Here is a 15490-nt window from a genome sequence, read left to right on the forward strand (position 1 = left end):
TAATGTTTTTTACCAGAAATTTAAACTGATTCTGGAAAAAACGAATGCAATTAGATATGACTATATTAATTAAGATGATCTCACAATCACAAGCATTAAATGTGACTTCCATTATTAACTCATATATTTTCATAAAAATAGACAACTATGTATATATAACTATGTATATACATATACATATACATATACATATACATATACATATACATATGTATATACATATACATATACATATACATATGTATATACATATACATATACTATGTATACATGTATATACATGATGATATTCCAACTGTCAAGTAGAAAAGAGGGAAAATAAGAGGAACAAGATGTTAAAGGAGCAATATGCACATTGTACAAAATACACCTGTATGAAAATTCTATATATTTGTAAAGTTGTTATTTCTATATTTCATAAGGATTTTTATTCTTTGAAATTTTCAATCATTTATGAAATATGCTATGATCAACCACCAGTCTCTGAACTCTGACCATGATCTACCACCACTAGGTCCCTGTTTTCCCCTTGGAACGTTCCAATGAGTCTCTTTCCTAACATCCTGACCTCTTCTGCTTCATTAGCTAAAGACATAGTGAATTTAATTACTACTACCTATATACACATAGATAGGCTCATCACTAGGAAAGAGTGAACCTCCAGAAATCTTCCCCAAAACAAAGACATGATATTTTGCCCACCAGTCATCAAATGACAAGAGACCCCCAGCTTGCTGTGGTTCCTCAAGAGTACCTCCCTCCAAGTTGTAATTTTGTAATTGTTACATTATTCTTAGTGGTGATAGCAGGATACACCTGCACCAAGTGGGACACATTAACCTCAGAGGATGACTTATGTACTTCAATTCTACTGCATTTAACTGATGTGGCTAAGCTTGCCAGTAGACATGTCTACCTGCTCATTCATTTCCAGGTCTCTCATGTGGAAATATTCACTGGTTTGATTTCTGTGCACCTGTGCTGGTAAATATAGGTACTGAGAATTCATGTGTACACTAAGAACAGTTAAATCCCCGGAGATAAGAGTTCATGTCCTTTAACCCCATTCTCTGTATCTTACATTCTTTTCCACGTTTTATGATGGTTTTTTATTCTTGGGTGAGAGGTTGGTATCATTGAATCACTTGTTCCTGAATACTCTGTCAGTCATTCTCAACACTCTGACCACTCATGAATGTCCACATCAATATTTACACACAGCACATATGAGGCTCTGTGATCAATACTCAGACAATATACTGGTTATAAGCATAAATATTTATTAGGCAGTTTGACAACATGATCATTAGAAATACAACTGGGGACTACTAGGGCTTATAAGATCTCTAAACATGGGCTTTAACAACACATCTTGTATGAAGACTTTCCAATGATAATTGGCAAAAATAACAAATAAAAATATTGTGTTTTCTCTCTCTCTCTCTCTCTCTCTCTCTCTCTTGCTCTGTGTGTCTCATTTTTGTTTTGTTTCTGTTTGTTTTTAATCCCCCTTTAAATTTCTTTCTGGGTTTTTTTTGGGGGGGGCTTATGTTCAGAAAAAAAAGAGTGTGTATTTGCATCAATTTGGAGGTAGGAAGGATTTGGAAATAGTTGGGAGTAGGGAAATCAGTTATTGGAAGTAATTGTATCACTTTTTATATCATTTTTTAAAATGATTTAAAAACAAATAAATACAAGTGAACACCAGAGCTCATTTCTTGAGCTGCATATGTAACAGAGGATGGCCTAGTCAGACATCAATGGGAGGAGAGTTCCTTGGTCATGCAAAGACCATATGCCCCAGTACAGGGGAATGCCAGGGCCAGGAATTGGGAGTGGGTGGTTTGGGGTGTAGGGTGCGAAGGCATAGAGGACTTTCAGAGAGGAAACTAGGAAAGGGGATAGCATTTGAAATATAAATGATGAAAAAGTCTAATAAAAAAGGAAGAGCTAGAAAGAAAGAAAGAAAGAAAGAAAGAAAGAAAGAAAGAAAGAAAGAAAGAAAGAAAGAAAGAAAGAAAGAAGGAAGGAAGGAAGGAAGGAAGGAAGGAAGGAAGGAAGGAAGGAAGGAAGGAAGGAAGGAAGGAAGGAAGGAAGGAAGGAAGGAAGAAAGGAAGGAAAGAAGGAAGGAAAGAAGAAAAAACAAGTGAACATAAATCTAGGAACTGTTTAACAAAGAATCTTTATTCTGTTTGAGCCTGGAAACATCACATGTTAAGCACCACAGTGCGGATCAGTTAGTACACTTAATAAAAAAACCCACCGGGAACACAGTGTCTCTTCCATATCCACCTCATCTCCCTATGGGGATTCATGACTGCATTGTGCCATCTGCTGGTCACTGGCTCCTCTAAAAATAGGTTTGGAAGTTGCATTCTCTGGTTTAAGAAAAAACTTATCCATATAACTTCAGTGTTTACAGAGTTCCACTGAAGAGAGAAATGGATTTAGTTTACCTGGGGATGATGAGTTATGCATCAATGATTTTAAGTTGTGTCAATATTACTATAATGTTTCCACTTGAAGTCAGGTTCCACCTTGCTTGCAGTTTGACCCAACTCTTGCAGTTCCCATTTCTAAAAACGTGATGACAGTAGACAACAGTCTCTTTCCTGATGTCATAAGACTACAACTGGGGCAGAGCACTTGTGATCAGAGGTAAATCACCCTACATTGTTTAGTAGACACAGTGAAAAGACATACACAATAATGGTACACAGGAGTACACTATACATATAAACAAGTAAAATGTTGAAGCAGCTCAGAACCTGGCTAGATTCTTAGAAGCTGAAGCAGTTTTGAAATTACTGCTGAAATCGGCCTGTATTAATAGAATGAAAAATTAGTTAAAACTCTTATAGATAATGAAAAAGAACCAGCCAGATGAAAGGTCTGAATCTTAGAGACCTGCAGTGAGAATCATTCCATGGTACGTCAGGATTGCACATGATCACTATACGTGAACTCTTAGAAGCTATTGTGAAGGGTGTTGTTTCCCTAATTTCTTTCTCATCCCGTTTATCCTTTGTGTAAAGAAAAGGCATTGATTTGTTTGAGTTAATTTTATATTCAGCTATTGCACTGAAGCTGTTTATCAGGTTTAGGAGTTCTCTGGTGGAATTTTTAGGGTCTCTTATATATACTATCATATCATCTGCAAATAGTGATATTTGACATCTTCCTTACCAATTTGTATCCCCTTGATCTCCTTTTGTTGTCTAACTGCTCTGGCTAGGACGTCAAATATTATATTGAATAGTAAGGGAGAAAATGGGCAGCCTTGTCTAGTCCCTGATTTTAGTGGGATTGTTTCAAGTTTCTCTCCATTTATTTTGATGTTGGCTACTGGTTTGCCATATATTGCTTTTATTGTGTTAGGTATGGGCCTTGAATTCCTGATCTTTCCAAGACTTTTATCATGAATGTGTATTGGGTCTTTTCAAATGCATTCTCAGCATCTAATGAGATGATCGTGATGTTTTTGTCTTTGAGTTTGTTTATATAGTGGATTACGTTGATGTTTTTCCATATATTAAACCATCCCTGTATCCCTGGAATGAAGACTGCTTGATCATGATGGATGATCATTTTGATGTGTTCTTGGATTCCGTTTGTGAGAATTTTATTGAGTATTTTTGCATCAATATTCCTAAGGGAAATTGGTCCTAAGAAGAGCGTCATGGTTTTTTTAAGTATAGTCATACCTTAAACTTCATTGAGCAACTGCATTTAGAATTAAGAAAAAGATTGTTGCCTGGAGATTCTTTTCCAAACTCTATTGTGTTGAAATATACCTACAATAAACTGCCTGTGCTTAGAATCCCCAAAATCTTGTCCAGGTTGTCAAAGTCAGTCTTTATCACATTCTCATAATTATCCCTTCACAGGCTCTGTTTCCCTCTAAGACACCTGCAGGGAGAAGAAATAAAAGTAGTATAAAGTACTCTATACACTTAGAGATTAATAATGGGAAAGATGAGAGAGAGACAGAGAGAGAGAGAGAGAGAGTTAGAGAGAGAGAGAGAGAGAGAGAGAGAGAGAGAGAGAGAGAGAGAGAGAGAGAGAGAGAGAGAGAGATGGAGAAAGGCTAAAACCCAAATATTGTATTTCTGTATTGGACTATGACTTAGAATTATATATTTTACATATTCCTTGTGCTTCAATCCTTTCAGACCTGGCTTCTGATCATACTTTGAACAATTTAAACAAAGACAGGGACCTAAAATATAGACATTTCAGCAAATGGTATATTATAGAACAACAATGTTATCAGACTGATTGGTTTATTTATTAATTTTTAAAGATCTATTTTTTCTGTTTTTACTGAAAATGGATTTCTTCATGCAATGTATTCTTATTACTGATTTCTATTCCTCAACATCTACCCAATCTTCTCCTAGCTTAATTCTGTTTCTTTATGTAATTAGAAGAAAAACAGAAACTAAACATAAGAAAAGAGAAAAAGGTGAAATAAAAGAAAAACAAACAAATGGAAATAGAACAAAACAAGCAGAATAAAAGTCACTAAAAACAAACATAAGACACACATGTGCATGCAGAGACACTTGTTCACAATTACTCTACAGAACTAAGCTGGGCAACAGGTATGCAATGAACTATGAGAGTTGATGCTGTATCAGTATAGGTCCATGTTATATAGGGTAATGACTATAGGGATGATTACTGAGACTGGGAAGGAAGTAAATATGGGATCACACACCTATGTGTATCTCAGAAGCTACCTCAAGTAACAGGCATAAACATTATGTTGTTTTGGAATAGCATATGAAATGTAAATGAAGAAAATATCTAATAGAAAATTGTAAAAAAAAAAAAGCAAAGAAAAAACTTAACATGTACATTACAAGTGAAAAAGTAAATTAGCAGGACTGTGGTGGTGCATGCCTTTAATCCAAGCACTTGGGAGGAAAAGGCAGGCAGATTTCTGAGTTCAAAGCCAGCCTGGTCTACAAAGTGAGTTCTAGTACAGCCAGGGCTACACAGAGAAAACCTGTCTCGAAAAAGCCAAAAGAAAGAAAGAAAGAAAGAAAGAAAGAGAGAGAGAGAGAGAAAGAGAGAGAGAGAGAGAGAGAGAGAGAGAGAGAGAGAGAAGAGAAGAGAAGAGAAGAAAAGAAAAGAAAAGAAAAGAAAGAAAAAGTAAAGTAAACATGATAGTTTTAAATTAAAAAAACAACATAGTGTTGTTAAAGGAGTTCAATGAAAAGTGACTTAATAATATTTTGACCAACCTAAAGATATATTTACATGCCTGTGAATTCTGATATAAATATTTCTCACCTTCTAAGAGACTGGAATTTCTGCTGAAACATGCGACATGAGCTAACAACTTGACGTCACTAATTACTTAAGACTATAAAGCAGTATTTCTTTGCCTTATGTTGGTGATGTGCATTTCATAGACCAAATTCCTATTATACATTATTCCCAAGAATTTCACAAAAGTTCTGGTCACTCAGGATCTTGTGATAGTTTTATCATGCAAAAACGTACTTTTCCTTTTTTTTTTTTTTTTGAATAAGAAACATGTCAAAGGAGGTGTCACGGGTGAAAGATTCACAAAGTATGAAGAACTTTAGGTTTATCCAAACAGCCTCACTTTACTCAGAGATGGACATTTAGGAAGCTGACAAAAGCACTATAGGTCTGTGAGGAGGAAGAAATAAATAGGCATTCAAAATTACAATTTCTGAGCAAGTCTAAAGATTAATCTTTCTGTCTTTTCAGTCCCAGCGTATCTTTCTGCACATCCAGGGTTTCTGACACACTCAGGATGTGGTTACAACACTGTGTCTTGCACAGAAATAGACTGCAGAGTCCTCAGATGTCAGGCTGTTGAGCTGCATGTAGGCTGTGCTGGAGGATTTGTCTGCAGTCAATGTGGCCTTGCCCTTGAACTTCTCATTGTACTTAGTACTACCATCTCTAGGATAAATATATCCAATCCATTCCAGGCCCTGTTCAGGCCTCTGCTTCATCCAGTGAATAGTATGGTCAGTGAAGGTGTAGCCAGAAACCTTGCAGGATATCTTCACTGAAGCTCCAGGTTTCACCAACTCAGCGTCAGACTGTTGCAGCTGAACCTGGGAGTGGACACCTGTGGAAAGCCAGAGTGGATATCTTTGTCACCTCAGGCCCTGACTCCACTTTAGATTTGGAAATGGTGAGCCCCTTACCTGTAGTTACTGACAGGAAGAAGAGAGAGACCCAGCTCCATTCCATTGTTACAGTCAGTGTGTTCAGGGACTGAAGAGACGACACTGATCATATGTTGTTTTTATGGTATGGACATCTCTGTATTTACTGCCATAGACTCAGTGATTTACATATTCATGAGCAATGCATTTCTTAGATAAGGACCTAGTTAGTCCTGCTGGAGAAGAACTGTAATCACATGGCTCGGCCAGCAGGATGCTCTGGTCCAAATCCTATTCCTGTCTGAGCAAAAGAATCACATAAAATTTTTGTGAACTCTAGACAGATGCTATGGTTGTAACTACAGGGATAAATCTCTCAGAATATTTTTACCCTGATTCTGTTGCTCCACTCTGTGATATGTTAACATGTTGATTAACAAATGGTGGATTTTGAGAAGGAGTAGGAGGAAGAAGAAGAGGAAGAGGAAGATAATGGAACTTTCTAAAAATGGTTAATGCTTTTAGAGTCTTTTTTCACATGTATGGAGTTAATATTTCCCCTTCCAACAGGATACATACTACTTCAAAACTCATTAAAATGACTAAAAGTTAAAGTGCTTAAAAATATTTATCTATCAATGATTTTTGCAGGAGGATCATCAATAACTAAATTATAGCAATAGCTATAGATGTGCCAAGAAAGGATTTTATCACTAAGACATGGTTATATAATATATAATATATACATACACAAATGACTATACATATATACACATATGTGTGTGTACATATACATGTGTGTGTGTGTGTGTAAAACAACAGAAGTTTTGACCAGAAATGGATAAGAAATTTACATTGCTTTTGGAAATATGAATGCAATTGGAGATAACAGTATTAACTAACACAATCCCAAAATCACAGATATTCAATGAGATTCTCAGCAGCACTTATATATTTCATAATTATATACAACTACTTATTAAATACATGAGATTTTATCAGTGAAATTGTCTAGTAGAATAAAGGAAAATAGGAGGGACAAGATGATACAAGAGAAATATGGACAGTGTGAAAATTATACTGTGAAATATCTGTACAAGAGTAAAGTTGTTCTTTCAATATTTCATAAGGATTTTTATTCTTTGAAATTTTCAATCATATATGAAATATGCTATAATCTACCAACACTAGGTCCCCCTGGTTCCCTTGGGGTCTTCCAAAAGTCTCTTTCCAACATCCTACTTCCTCTATTTCAATGCCTAATAAAACAGTGAATTTAGTGTTACCTATATACACATTGATGGGATTTTCACTAGTAAAGAGTGAACCTTCAGACATCTTCCTCCTAAATAGTGATTATTTGTTGCCCATCAGTCAACAAATGTCAAAAGACCTTCAGTTTGTTGTGGGCCCTCAAGGATTCCTCCCCATCCATGTTGTAATTTTTTTTAAATGTTAGATTATTTTAATGATGAGTTCAGGATATATGTGCACCAAAGTGGATATATTAACATCAGAGAATGACTACTGTCATTCAGTTCTAAGTGATTTACTTGATATTGCTAAGCTTGCCAGTAGACAACTTTACCTGCTCATTCCTTTTTGAGGTCTCTCATGTGATAATGTTCACTGGTTTGATCAGTGTGTCTTGTGCTGGTAAGTATAGCTAGTGAGAGTTCCTGTGTGCACTATGAACACTGCAATTCCTGGAGACAGAATTTGATCTTTTTGACCCCATTCTTTGTATCTTATATCCTTTCTTTTTCCTGCTTTATGATGGTTCTTGATTTTGGGGTGAGAGATTGGTATCATTGATTCATCTGTAGCCGAGTTCTCTGTCAGCCATTCTCAGCATTCTGACCACACGTGAATGTCTGCATCTGTCTTTACAAACAGCACAATGATTCTCTGTGATCAAGTATATTCTCAAACAATATACTGGGTATAAACATAAATATTTCTAAGGCAGCTGACAACATGACCATTAGCAATATGACTGAGGTTTACTAGGGCCTATATCAAATTTAAACATGGGATCTTGACCACACTTGCCTGGGATAAAGTCTTTCCTATAAACAATCACCAAAGAATGAATAAAATTATGTTGTGTCCGAGCAATAACCTTCCAAAACATGTATTCAAATGATTCCACAACTTATTGTAAAAACACCCATACATATTTATGCACAGCATGACAGTCATGCTCTCTTCACAGCAAATAGAGGAAAGAATCATCTCAGATTTCCAACAAAACATAAATACAACATGACAACGTGGTACATATAGAAAAATGAATATTACTCAGAGGTAAAATGAATTATGTAATCCATAATTGTCTCCATGGAACTAGAAAAATATACTGAATAGATTACCATGTCTGTAATGCAAATGATCCATGTTCTTACTCATATGTGTTCCAAGATTTGAATATTTTGTTTGGTGTACTGAATTGTAGAAGCAGAGAGTCTAGACTTGGGACAGTATGAAGAATTTACAAACTTGATACATTAAAATAGAGATATAATAGATGGAAAATGTTTTAAGATTGAGCAGATTATAAGAGCCAGAGAGGTTGGATGTCTCCAAGGAAGGAGAATCTTCCAGACACAATTGTCTGATGCGTATATGAATTCAGAGACTGTGGATGCAGGCACAGGATCTGAACCAAGTCAAACCAGATAAAATTCACAAGTTGGGAGATGGAAATGGACAAGGGCTCTCACTGCTAACTGAGGAGTTCTGCAACCTACACTCACACACAAAGGAAAAATTAGTGTCTTCCGGTGGAGTTCATAGGGGATGCTAACTAAATTAATCATGGAAGACATGCTTAGCAGTGGGTAGCCAACAGGAAGATGAACTCAGTGGTATTGTTTGCAGACATTTTTACAATATTACCTTTTTTAATTCTGTTTCACTTATTATTTACTATGAATCATGGGTAAGAATTTGTGATTTTAATGCTTTCTCTCTCTCTCTCTCTCTCTCTCTCTCTCTCTCTCTGTGTGTGTGTGTGTGTGTGTGTGTGTGTGTGTATGTTGTTGTTGTTGTTGTTTTTATTACTTTGTTTTGTTTCAATTTCATTTACTTTGTTTAGTTTTTGTTTGCATTAAATCTGCTTTTAAAGTCCCAGGAGATTTTGTTTCTTTCTTATCTTTTTTTGTTTGATTTGTTTTGTTTTTTTTTTATTTTGGTTTTTGTTATTGCTTATTCTTTTTTTTTTTTTTGCTATTTCAAGAAAAAAACAAGGTGTGAAGTTCGGTGAGTTTGAAGTTAGGAGAAATATTTAGAAGTTAAGGATGAGAGAATGAATTATTAGAATACATTGTATGGATTTTATCAAAAAATTATTTTAAAAAAAGTAAACATAAATCTGTGAGGTGTTTAACAAAGAATCTTTACTGGGCTTGAGCATGGAGACATCACATGTCAATCACAGCTGGACAGATCAGTTAATACACTTAAGAAAGGAAACCACAGAGGATACAGAGTCCCTTCCAAACAGTTCATCTCTCTATGTGGAATATTGGGTGCATGGTGACCCCTGCTGGTCATGAGCTCCCATGCATGTAGGTTTGTCATGGCTCACAATGAAGTTGCACTGTCTGGATTAAGAAATGAAGTAAGTTCTCAACAATAAAAGAACTTCTGAGGAATCAGCATCCCAGACCTCAAGCTGTACTACACAGTAAAAGTGATTAAACACTGCCTGGTATTGGAACAATGACAGACAGGTAGATCAATGGAATAGAACTGAAGACCCAAAAATGAACCCACACACCTATGGTCACCTGATTTCTGGCAAAGGAGCTAACCATTCAGTGGGAAAAAGAGAGCATTTTCAACAAATTATGCTGGTTCAACTGGCAGTCAGCATGTAGAAGAATGCACATAGATCCATTCTTATGCCCCTGTACAAAGCTCAAGTCCAAGTGGATCAAGGACCTTCATACAAAACCAGATAAACTGAAACTAATAGAAGAGAAAATGGCGTAAAGTCTCAAACACATGGGCACAAGGGAAAAGTTCCTGAACAGAACACCAATGGCATGTGCTCTAGGATAAAGAACTGACAAATGGGACCTCATCAAATTGCAAAGTTTCTGGAAGGCAAAGGACATTGTTAACAGGACAAAACAGCAAACAACAGATTGGGGAAAGATCTTCACCAATCCTACATCTGATAAAGGACTAATATCCAATATATACAAAGAACTCAAGAAGGCACACTCCAGAGAACCAAATAGCCTTATTAAAAATGGGGTACACAGCTAAAGATTTCTCAGCTGAGATATACTGGATGGCTGAGAAGCACCTAAATAAATGTTCAACATTCTTAATCATCAGGGAAATGCAAATCACAACAACCCTGAAATTCCTCCTCACACCAGTCAGAATACCTAAAATGAAAAACTCAGGTGACAGCAGATGCAGGCGAAGATGTGGCAAAAGAGGAACACTCCTCTATTGCTGGTGGTATTGCAAGCTGCTACTCTGGAAAGCAGTCTGGAAGTTCCTCAGAAATTGGGCAAAGTACTATTTGAAGATTCAACTATAACACTCCTGGGCGTATACCCAGAAGATGTTTCAACATGTAATGTGGACACATGCTACACTATGTTCATAATAGCCATGTTTGTAACGACCAGGAGCTAGAAAGAACCCAGATGTCCCTCAACAAAGGAATAGATTCAGAAAATGTGATACATTCATACAATGGAGTACTAATCAACCATTAGAAATAATGACTTCATGAAATTACCAGGTAAATAGATATAACTTGAGAATATCACCCAGAGTGAGATGACTCAGTCACAAAGGTACAATCATGGTATGTATCACTAATAAGTGGATATTAGCACAAAAGTTTGGAATACCCAAGATTCAATTCACAGATCATATGAAGCCTAAGAAGAAGGAAGTCCAAAATGTGGATGCTTCAGTGCTTTTGAAAAGGGTGAACAAAATATTCACAGGAGGAAATATGTAGACAAAGCGTGTAGCAAAGACTGCCCCAAAACAGGAACCATTCCATCTGCTAACACTAAACCCAGACAATATTGCTGAAGCCAAGAAATGCTTACTAACAGGAGCCAGTATAGCTCTCGCCTGAGAGGTTCTGCCAGAGTGGGACCAATGCAGATGTACACAGTAAAACATTTGAATGAGCGTGGGAACCCCAATAGAGAAGTTAGGACAAGGGCTGTGGGAGCTGAAAGGGTTTGCAACTTCATAGGAAGAACAACAATATCAACCAACCAGATACCCAGTGCTACCAAGGGCTAAACCACCAACCAAAGAGTACACAGGCATTACCAATGGCTCCAGGTGGATATGTAACAGATAGTTGCCTTATCTGGCATGAATGAGAGGGAAGCCCCTTGGTCCTGTGGAGACTTGATGACACAGGATATGGGAATGCTAGGGCACTGGGCAGGTGGGAAAGACCTCTATAGAGGCAGAGAGACGGAGGAGGGTAAAGGGGACTTGTGTAGGGAAAACTGGGAAGGGGGATAACATTTGAAATGTAAATAAATAAAATATCCAATGAAAAATAAAAAAATAACAAGAATGGATAAATAGTAAAAATTCTGCTTAGCAAAAATGAAAAGGAACTATAAGATAACATGTATGAATCTTAGATATCTGCAATGAGAATCACTCCATAATTGCAAGGGCTCTCTAGGACTGAGACATCAACCAAAGGACATACATGGGCTGGACCAAGACCTGCAAAACATATATATCAGGTGGGTAGCTCAATCTTCATGTGAGTCCCCCAATAACAGGAATGGTGACTGTCCCTAATAGTGATACCTGTCTTGGAATCCATTCCCTTAACTGGACTCCCTTGTCTAGCCTAATTGGGAGATGATATCCCTAATGCTGCATAGATTTGATGGGACAAGGTTGGGGTATTTCGAATGGAGCACCTACCCTCTCAGAAGAGAAAGGAGAGGAATAAAGGAGGGACTTGTTTATTAGGGACCAGAGGAGGAGCCAGCAATTGGAATGTAAAATATATCAATAAATAATTGCCCCTTTTGGATATCCTAATTCACATGTCTAATTAAAAATAAGCTGTTCGGGCTGGTGAGATGGCTCAGTGTGTAAGAGCACCTGACTGCTCTTCCAAAGGTCCGGAGTTCAAATCCCAGCAACCACATGGTGGCTCACAACCATCTGTAATGAGATCTGACTCCCTCTTCTGGAGTGTCTGAAGACAGCTACAGTGTACTTACATATACTAAATAAATAAATCTTTAACAAATAAATAAGTAAGTAAATAAATAAATACACTCCTCATCCTAACATAGGTTATCCCCTTTTACCTTTATAAACAGTCATTTTCCTATGGGCTACATCCTTTCTATGCAGAAGTTCTTCCTTTGTCCGACTCCAAGACAAAGGAAGACAAAGTTCTTCCCTTGTCCCTCTCCCTTATTACCTCCCCTTCTCCCTCATCCCTGCTTTCCCAAATTTGTTTCTTATTCTCTGCCCTCTTTCCACTTTGTCCCTTAATCCCTGCCCTCTGTCCCTCGGGGAAAAATAAGACCTCTTTCTGCTGAGTACTTTGGCTTGAGTGTCCTGGGACCCTACTGGCATGGCTTTGCCATCACTAGTGTTGTCCTGCTGCTGTTAGAGCAAACTTCTGAGATTACTGAACATCTATGTTGCAAACATCTCAATCAATTTATGATTTTTTTTTTGGTTTTTTGAGACAGGGTTCCTCTGCCCTGGCTGTCCTGGAACTCACTTTGCAGACCAGGCTGGCCTCGAACTCAGAAATCCACCTGCCTCTGCCTCCCTAGTGTTGGGATTAAAGGCGTGCGCCACCATGCCCAGCCAATTTATAATTTAAATTTGTGCTTGACTTGTAGTTCTTGGAAAACATGGCCTGCCTTGTATTAATATCTTGGCCAACAAATCAGGATCAGTTCCATTCAATAGTGTGACCCTAAAATCCAATCAGGTATGGGTTGTTTCAACCATCAAGGATCATGCTACTATTTCAGCAGGGTAATTTGCAGGGAGATCATATTGGAGATCAAAGAGATTATAGCTGGATTGTTTATATTTCTACTTTATCGCTGTAAAGGTGCTTCCCAGAACCGTGAATACTAGTCAGGAGAAATTAAAAGTCTTAGTACATTCCACCTCAACTTCCCACGTTCCATATGTGGTGTAGATGTCTTCTTCAGGAATCAACCTTGCATTCAACTTGAGGAAAGGAACCAGGAGCTTTGGAAGCAGCCTTGGTAATTTTGGAGTTTCCATAGTGGTCCATTGTGAAACACTGATTATCTGGACCCATTCCAGAACTGGAGGTTTATTATGTGAAGATGTCTAGATGGAACATTGTCGCTTTCACTATCAGATGATTCTGTTTAGATTTTGTTCATGTGTGTATATATTTTAAGCAGATTTTACTGAATTAGGATTGTTTACAACCCCTCAAACAGACCTTAACATTTATATTTCTCTCTCCCTATCTCTTCCCTGAGGTAAGCTTGAAGCACCACCCCCAATGATTTTAATCCATCTATATACATTCTATTTCCTAAGGATATCCATCCCTCTTCAGTAGATTCTGTCTCTATATCTCATTTCTGTGTGTGTAAGGAATGTAGCCTGCCTAGAGAATATGTAGCAGCTAATGTCAACATTTAAGAAAATATGCACAATTCTGTTTTTTAGGGTTTGAGTTGATCCACTTTGGCTGAGAGCTTTTCTGTAGTTCCATCCACTCACCATAAAATTTCATCATTTTATGGTTTTAACAGCTGTGAAATATTCTGTTCTTTAGATATTTTTAGCTTTTTCCACTTTTATTAAAATAGATTTTCTTTTTCACATAATATATCCTGAGGAGTTCCCGTACCCTCTACTACTTCCAGTTCTTCCCTTCCAATATCGTCTGGACCCAACCCTTTTTTAACTCTCATCAAAAGTTAGCATGCTGCTAAAAGATAAAAACAAAGCTTAGAGAAGTAAATATAATGTAAAACACAAACCATCACATAATGTTGGGCAAGGCAAATGGAGAAAAGGAAAAAGTACCATGAGAAAGGACAAGGATCAGAGACCCATTTGTTCATACACTCGGGAATTCCATAAAACTAAATTATAACAAATGCTGCAACCCATTAAAGACTTCATGCAGGAAGAGAGACCTTGGAATACAAACCTTTAAATGAAAAACCCTCATCAAATCCCAATCTTCTGAACTCCAGGAAGTCCTAAGAAGTGGCTGAAGGAATGTAAGAGCCAGAGGGGTAGGATGACACCAGGGGAAGAGAACCATCTAAGTCACCTGAGCAAAGGTCATGTGGACTAAAAGAGAGTGAAGCAGCAAGCACAGGGCTGATATAGGTCAGCACCAGGGCCTCATCATATGTATGGTAGCTTTCAGTTTAGTATGATAATTTCTCATCCAATTATTCCATCGGTGACCTCTAGGCCATTACCAATTTTGGCTAATACCAAGAGAGCTTCAAGGAAAGAGCAAGTGTCTCTACTAGGATGCAGAGTCCTTTGTGTATATGCTTGTGAGAGAGAATGAGGGAGATCTATTCCCAGCTTTAAGTGTAATGGCCACACTGATCGCCACAGTGAAAGTACACAGTGGGGAACTTTGTTGAATGACATGTCTGAGAATTTCAAAATGATTTTGCAAAATAAGTTTGAATGATGTCCAATACAAATTTGACCAAAGGTATTTCTGCCTATGTATTCACCACATGAGATTTTGTCCATATTAAGCACATGGCATTTCTATTTAAGGGAAAAGCATCTCCTATAGGAACTTGCAAAATGAATATTCTGACTACAAAGAAATTTTACTACAAAAAAAAAAAAAAACTGAGATTGCCACGTTACACGGGTGCCTATGTGCTGTTTGATGGTCAACAATTTCTCCAAAAACACGTATCCAGGCTGTTAGTTTATGTCTCTGGGGGAAGTTGAGTCCATTGATGTTAAGTGATACTAAGGAAAAATGATTGTTATTTCTTGTTATTTTGGTTATTGGAGGTGGAATTATGTTTGTATAATGATCTTCTTTTGGATTTGTTGAAAAACTACTTTCTGGACTTTCCTAAGCTGTAGTTTCCCTCCTTGTGTGGGAGTTTTCCAACTATTATGCTTTGAAGCACTAGATTTATGGAAACATATTGTGTAAATTTGGTTTTGTCATGAAATATCTTGCTTTCTCTACCTATGATAATTGAGAGTTTTGCTGGGTATTATTCTGGGCTGGCATTTGTGTTCTCTTAGGGTCTGTATGACATCTGTCCAGGATCTTCTGACTTTTATACTCTCCAGTGAGAAGTGTG

The 15490-nt window shown here is 37.2% G+C and overlaps 1 gene segment (V, D, J or C) and 1 further gene; both read right to left on the reverse strand.

Moving 5' to 3' along the window:
* Igh (immunoglobulin heavy chain complex) overlaps window positions 1-15490 on the reverse strand; it is a 2751187-nt gene that overhangs the window by 2604195 nt on the left and 131502 nt on the right.
* On the reverse strand, window positions 5811-6104 carry Ighv1-78 (immunoglobulin heavy variable 1-78). The segment is given in 1 exon segment: window positions 5811-6104. A coding segment is annotated over 1 exon segment (294 nt).

The sequence above is a fragment of the Mus musculus genome, chromosome 12 (genome assembly GCF_000001635.26).
Source record: "Mus musculus strain C57BL/6J chromosome 12, GRCm38.p6 C57BL/6J".
NCBI lineage: Eukaryota > Metazoa > Chordata > Mammalia > Rodentia > Muridae > Mus > Mus musculus.